Raw genomic sequence first — 7,979 nt, forward strand, 5'->3', positions numbered from 1 at the left:
ATAGCAAGTTGGTTCAGTGGTAAGGCACTGTGATAATAACTCTAAAGACCCAGCTTCAAATCCGGTAGTAACAGATAATTATTAGACCGTGAGTCAACCCTGTGGGTTCAGCAGTCTAACCAGCCTGTATAAAGAGGGTACCCTTACTCGGGGGAAAATCTGGTGGTTGAACTTGATCATGGATAAATCACCTTGTACAACCATTGGTTAAGTATCAGTACTTCCCTACAAAGTACTGCTCCCATGGCCCTTAATGGGTTTTAGCGGTATAGATTTATATATATATAGGGCAGATATTAGCAACTTTCAACAAAAGGGTGACCTCTGTAAAAATACATACCTCATATTGCACTTAACAACCAATATGAAACAAAAAGTATGCATCACAGACTGAAACAACTTAGTGCATTTATAAGACCAAATTAAAATAACTCAATCAATCAATATGGATTTATGTAACTGTAACAGAGAAATCCCAAAAATACATGTTTTTTGACAGTAAATTCCATAAACACCAATTTTTATTATCAAATTACCAAATTACCTCAAATGAATTATACAAATTCAAACCTAAATCATCTAGCTTGGTATATTTTATGATAAATCATGAAAACCTTAGATGGCAATATATTAATTCTCATTTCTATATAAACTGAACTGACAGTAATTTTTTTTTTATCCACTAATTAGGTGTGAAAATACATACTTCCTTAACTCGTCATCGGTCGCTAGGTCAATTTTAACATGGATGACCGTGCGTGAGACTTTATCTCATATTTTTTATTTACAGCTCTTGAATGTATTTTTTAAAATATAAAATTTTTATTTAGATTAGGTTTATTTAAGCATAATAAAAAAAAAAAAAATGATTTTGATATAAGAGCAAACTATTTTTAAAAAATTCAAAAAAATTTTAAAAACATAATTATAAAATAGTAATAAACATGATATAATATTTTGAGACAGACAAAGTTATGACATATCTCCAACATTTCAGGATTCTATCCCATCTTCAAGATCTCACTTTAATAGTTTGTATGCATTTAACTTATAATAGTGTAGGAATGTATAAACTTATTTGTTTTTTGGTTAAGTTTTGTTATATATCTCTCTTTTTAATTCTTAATTTTCTATTATGTATATGTTTATAAAAATCATATGTATAATTCACATGTATATTCAAAATATACTGGTTCTATTATGTTATATCTTTAGTTCTATGTTGTATTCTTGTTTTATTCCTTTTTTATTTATTTTTTTATCTTTTTATTTTTATGTAATCTTTAATTTTATAATACAATATTATAATTAAAAATGTGAACTGTACTTGAAATAATATATTAATGAATTTTGTATAAATTATGTACTTCCTAAAAGAATAAACTCTCTTGCATAGATTACTATGCTGTAGAAAAAATATATCTATTCATATACACAGGTACACATACATAAATATGTGCATGCTTGTGTAGTATTATATATATGTGCAACAGTAATATGAAAATGGACAAACTGTTAAAGTTATTAATTGTTTAAATATGAGTGGAAGAATTTTTAAAAGTTTCTGATACGTTTTAGGTTAATTATATATATTTTTTTTTAATATCAGTTGTTAAAAAAACAGTTCTCAAACAGTAGATAAAACATCATACTTACAATAATAATTTGGTGCACAGTAAAAAGGAATATAAAATCCTATCCTTGTCAAATAGTGTATAAGTAACATTTACATATAAATTATAGTTAAACATTTGTTTTAAATTCTTAATCCGCTCCTCAATTGAACTATTTTTAGCTCTGAAATAAAACCTTTATTAAATAAACTTACAAAGTATTTTTTTATATTAATAATAAATTAGTATTGTAACAAATATTGATAATATGAGAAGTTTGAATAGAAATTTAAGTATGTCCAGTTTTATAAATTAACGCTTATCATTACTCCCATGCATGCCTTATTAGTTGGCATTATTGTTTATTAATTTTTTTCTAATTAATCAAGTAATAAGGTGAGGTAACCAAGTAGGTTGAGTACTGGTTTCTTTTACTGAACTAACATCATTCAAATACAGGATTGGCACACAAATTTTCCTTTAAAGGTAAATAGTGGGCTTTGTGAGATTAGGAAAAATGGTTTGATAGATGGTACGTGGATTCATCCAACTTTTAATACCTTACTAAGTCAGAGAATAAATCAAGTGGTTGCAGTACTGACAATATTGTCTCCCAGGAATATTATCAGGGCAAGAATCAAGCACCTCTTCTAATACTATCCCTTATGGTATTCATAGGCTGTTTGGGGAATCAATCATTGATTTACTTATTAAAAAAAATATTAATCTACCATTAAATATATCAATTTTATTATCTTCAACTTTCACACACATTGGGAGAAATCAGTTTCAAAATAATCTTTGAAAATATACTGATTTATTTAAGAAATAATAGTGTTCTAGTTTTTGTTTTTTCTTTTTAAGATAGATTTTTAATCTTCAGGTAGTTAAAAAATAAAATAATGATCAATATTTTGAATTTAATAAATAAGGTCTTATTTTTTATAGTTCTTTATTTTCAAAAAAATTAAAAGAATATTGATATCAAAAGGCTTATTAAGAGGCCTTGGCCAGAAGTTGCTTTAAATATGAGTTTAACAGTACTTTCACTATAACATAAGAAATATAAAATAAATCATCAATACTGACGCTGTATTAATTGAATGTATGAATATTTTAATGAACCAGTTTACAGAATATTGATACATAGGATCAATAGCAGCCAAATTCGTGATTGTGTAATAAAGGGCAGCAACATGATCAGCAATTGGTTTATATCTTAACCATGTCTTTTCAATGTTAACACTGGTTTCTTTTGCACTATTTTCTCTTTTTTTCAACTGATCAGCTACTGTCTATAAACATAAAAAAAAAAAAAAAAATCAGCAAAAATATACAACCAAATATGTTAATAAATGTACTTTTAACAATATCTATCTTAGAATAAAATTACAAAATATAATTCCAGAAAATTTCTGCTGCAGAAAATGCTGAGTACTTTCAAACTACACATACTTCAATTAAAATAATATATTTATTTACCTTTTTGAGAACATAAACATAAAAATGTGAATTGAAAAATATTAATTTTTAAAAAATATACATAAAAGTTAAATTGTGAATTTCATTATTTTCTGTTTGTTGATTGCTACTATAATTCAGTTTCGACTTCACCCAGCCAGCCAAATGCATAGAAATACAGCATCAGAGACTGCTACACCTATACACAAACCTACTTACAAAAAAAAAGTTTTTTTTTCTTTATGTTCCTATATTTGTAATCAAAAAAGTAAACTCCTTGTTGCACCAGGCACAGTCACAATCCACTGCTGTGTGTATCCCCATCAATTCTTTCCATATCCCTGGGGGTATGCCTATCACACTTTGGGAAACACTGGAATAAGTTAATCATATCATACTGCTCCACTGAATAGTGGACATAGATCTAGGACATCTAGACATAAGTAGATTGTTAACAAATTAAAATACTAATAAAAAATATGAACACCTTTGTCTAACCTTGGGTATAAACATTTATCTATCCTTTCATTAACAGTGAAGTATTAAACAAAAGAAAATATATTATTGAAATTTCTTTGAAGCCCTAAAAATATCAAGGATGCTGTGGGAATAAAAAAAATGATTTATATTAGTGACTAACATTGCTAGTTTATTTTGTAAGTTTATTCTTTTCTCCTAATATTAATTTTAAACTCATCATTTATGCCTTGTATATAATAGTATAAAGGTTATACTTTTCAAGGAAAATAATTTCTATTTTGTGGTTAGACATCTCAAACTAAAATGAGTAGATTCTAGATTATCAGAACCATTAAATTGAAAAGGTTCCTTGGAATCTTATTTTAACTAATTGAATTATGATAGTAGTAACTACGAAAACAAATATTTCTTGCAATTTTGTAGTTGTTTTTTTTTGTTTGTTTTGTAAACAATGTTGTATATTTATTTTCGAAAATTCATTGAATTATCATAAGAAACTTTTCATGAATGATAGTGCTGCTAGTAGTAAAAATGAAACAGTTAATTATTTTGCAAGTCTTTATAATAAAAAGTATGGTTTATTTATAATCTAAAAATGGCAATCATTACTTTTGAAGAATCTAGTATATTCACTGCATTCTCATCTTCTAGAATATTCCCTCTAACCGATGATAAAGTTTGTAAAATACTGTCTTCAACTCCATGAAGGTCTTGTTTATTTTTAGCACTTTCTTTCATTAAGTTTTTCCGTTTTAGTTGCATTTCAGGTCTAAAAAAGATAAAGTTTCTCCAAGAATTACTAACTAATAATTATTACTACTTTCATTACAATAGGTAAAATTTACACTAACTCTTTCCTAAGTTAAAAAAATGTAATGTTAATTTTAAATTTTTACTGATACTAATTTAAGAAGTTATAAAAAAAAACAAAAAAAAAACTATAAATATCAATTAAAGTTATTATCATAAATATGTTATTGGGGTTTATTACTATAACTTTAATTTGAGTTTTAAAAACTTAGCTATGGAGTTTCTTTTTTTTTTAATATTGCAAGGATCAATGTTGACTAACATCTGAAAGTTTGCTTTTAAAAAGGAACAATTTTAAAAATATATCTACAATTCCTGAACCTGTGTTCATTATTAAGAATATATTTTTTTTAAGATCTTACTTGATTTTAATCATCAAGAAAAAGTTTTTTAAACTTGCTAATTTCTATATGCAAATAACAATCTTTGACATTGATATATATATAATTAAATTTTAGGCCATTAAAAAAAAACTAATAATGATAATTTATAGAATTGGATTTATGTTACCTCTCCTTTGAGACAACTATGCTAAGTAATTTGTCTGACAAACTTTCTTTTGTAATAGTAAAATTTATTACAGTAAATTTTTTGTAAACCTCTGGTGAATAATTTGGATTCCTTAATTTTGTTGTCATATAAAAACGAAAATTTAAATTATGATTAATGGTTGAATCACGCAGCTTCAAAAATTGTTTATTATCTGAAAATATATATATATTTGAACTAATAAAATAACACATACATGTATGTACATAGGTACATACTACTCTCTAAGAATATCACATATACGTCACAAATAATGGTACTAATTTGGATAATCTATAACATAAAGCACATGCTGGATTGACAATGTAGATGCATAAAGCTTTATATATAATTAATTTTAATATATATATAGTTGTAGCATTTTTCTGTTATACTTTGTTTGAATATTTCTTTTTCCAAAATAGGATTTAAAATCCAATCAAGTTGTTCAGGGATATTCTCTAGAAGAATAGGCTTTCCTGATTGAACACATTTTAATATTATCTCAACATTATCTTCAGAAAACTTTATAATAATAAGTTCATTTTCCTTTTCCATATTTCTAATCCATCTGTTGGCTTGATTATGAGGGTCAATAAGCAATGGCCACCTATAAAAAATTATAATAAATGAGGCGTAATTCTCCAAAAATTAGAAAACCCCATGGATGGTCTTCATAACCAACCAATGGTTAAAACCATAGCATTAATTTTAACTATTTTGCATCATAAATTGATCATTTAATCTAAATAATTTAACTAAGCTTCCTAATTTTAGAAATTTTTATGTAGTACACCTATCTCTACAAAACCTGTCAAATTGACAGGCTAGGCATTGATTTCATAAACAATCCTTACATATTTGCTTTTTTTCGTAAAATCATTCCTCCAACAACAAATATAAGAGCAAAAGAAAAGTCTTTACTAAAATGTTTCCAATTATTGTTAAATTGTTAATTTAATCTAAATTGTTAGCTTAATCTCCTTTAATTTTTGTCTTCAACAATATCTCATATGGTTATCACTAAAGAAACAAGCGATGATCTTTAGTATAATTGCTGTAGTGACAATGTAAGAATGTTTTCCAAAGACAGTGTGCGAAAGTTTCAATTATTATAGACAGTCTTTGTTTATTGTAAGTATTTACAATGGGGTAACTAAATTTGAGTACAGTATTTTTTATTTCTAGCTATCATGAATAAATCCCGGAAATATAATAACATAATGAACAAAATTATCAACATCAATGAAGATTGTTCTGAGGATACCTCAAAGATCAGTATGTATTAGGCCAAAGTGAAACTAACAGTGAATGTGCTCAATGATTACCCCATACACTTAATATTATTCTTATAATTTCTGTGATAATTTTAAAAAAAAGCTTTTTACTAATCAATAATTTATTTAAACATGAAGCCTTATATATTTTTTAATTCAGACTTAATTTCAACAAACCAATTTTTAAAGAAAATTTGTATTTTCATTTAACCCTCAATCTGACGGTGCTTGTAGATATAGGTGCATAAGAAACTCTCGTAATCCTAGTGTTAAAGTGAAACTCCAAATATTGAGAAATTTTACAAATTTCAAAGAAAATATTTTATTTTTTAGTTGTTTGAATGTATATTACTAAGTTTAATATATCGTTATTTTAAAAATAGAAATACATATATTTTTACTATTCTTAAATTCTTGAATTTGAAAAACACCATCATTCCATAAAAAAAATTAAATCTTACATGAGAAATTTATCTGATTTCTCATTCCTTTATTTTATTCATTAATTTACTATTTTGCTCTTTGTTGCTTCAGAATTAGCAACATTATATTGGAGGTGATTTAAAAAAGTAGTATTGAGGACTGATCTCTCAATGTCTGAAAGGTCTGATGAATTTATGGGTGATCCCATATGTAGCTGAAACAGTTCCTCTCTCACTTTAATCACAACTTTAAATTTTACAAGTTTCATCCCAATATGCACCCCTTTGCATCTATCTGACCTACTCTATTTTAGGCCCATTAACTTATAAATGCATTTAACCATTAATTCATAAACAAATTAATGTGTTCCATACTTCCAAAAAATAAAATAAAAAATCATTAGCTTAAATATATTTAAGATGTAGCTCATACTTTTGTGATGCATGTAATATAATTGCGTTTTCAAGAGAAAAGGTATCACTTGGCAAGCCATTAATATTCCAATTTTCAATTAACACATTGGACCCAAGAGCATTAACAAGTGAATAACTTTCAGATAATGGTATCCCCATGTCAGTACAAAAAATAATCCAATCTGACACAATATCTTTTCTGAAAACAAAAACAAAAGGAAGACGTTTTTTAATTATGAAAACTTAAAAAAAATAAAAAAAGAAAGAAATTAGAAAGAAAAGAGTGAAAGTAGCTAGGACACATTTACTAAATACATTCAAAAAAAAAATATAAATTCTTAATTCAAAATTAAAACCTCATTAATAGGTTGATTTAGTACATATGTGAAAAGAAGTATATAAAGTATCAAGTAAAAAGTTTATAATTTGCTTTATGTGTACAAATGAAAGCTATTATTATTATTCTTAGACTTGCATATTAAATTTTCAAAAAGGCTGGATTGTGAAAACTAGACATCTATAATTATCAGAGCTAAAATATAATTTAAGGTTTGACTTAATTAATTGAAAGGTTTAACTTGACTCCCTTCTATAAATTTAGAGTGAAATATATTGTATTCAGGCAACACAATATATTTTATTCAAATACAAAATTAGTAAGAAGTAATAATTATTTGAATTTTCTTTATTTACCTGAAAAGAGAAGTTAAAGGTGCTAAGTACACAATTATTCCACATGATATAAGTATGTCACCTGGTATTGATGAATATTGTTTTTGGAGAATATCAGAAACAAGTGCCCATTTTTCTTTTTCACCTCCAAGGCTTCCTTACAGAAATAAAGGAGATCAATAATGTTTTTTGTTAGTTTCTGCTTTGCTTATTGTCATGAATACATAAGACATAAGTAGTTAATTGAATGATATTTTTAAATCTCAGTTTGACATATTAAAGGGGACCTCAATATATTAATT

General features: G+C 25.9%; 1 protein-coding gene across 1 annotated transcript in view; it reads right to left on the bottom strand.

Annotated features, from left to right (window-relative positions):
* The window catches only part of LOC106686748 (dynein axonemal heavy chain 7), a 62,101-nt gene that overhangs the window by 12,562 nt on the left and 41,560 nt on the right, over positions 1 to 7,979 (bottom strand). Inside the window, exons 31-37 of the mRNA XM_067051731.1 lie at positions 7,699 to 7,834; positions 7,025 to 7,204; positions 5,288 to 5,502; positions 4,875 to 5,067; positions 4,164 to 4,323; positions 2,703 to 2,908; positions 1,657 to 1,797 (exon numbers count right to left, since the gene is read on the bottom strand). Coding sequence (XP_066907832.1) covers positions 1,657 to 1,797; positions 2,703 to 2,908; positions 4,164 to 4,323; positions 4,875 to 5,067; positions 5,288 to 5,502; positions 7,025 to 7,204; positions 7,699 to 7,834 — 1,231 coding nt within the window. The remainder of the gene's footprint in view (positions 1 to 1,656; positions 1,798 to 2,702; positions 2,909 to 4,163; positions 4,324 to 4,874; positions 5,068 to 5,287; positions 5,503 to 7,024; positions 7,205 to 7,698; positions 7,835 to 7,979) is intronic.

The sequence above is a fragment of the Halyomorpha halys genome, unplaced genomic scaffold, assembly GCF_000696795.3.
Source record: "Halyomorpha halys isolate HHAL.00 unplaced genomic scaffold, Hhal_1.1 Scaffold867.1, whole genome shotgun sequence".
In the NCBI taxonomy this organism is placed as follows: domain Eukaryota; kingdom Metazoa; phylum Arthropoda; class Insecta; order Hemiptera; family Pentatomidae; genus Halyomorpha; species Halyomorpha halys.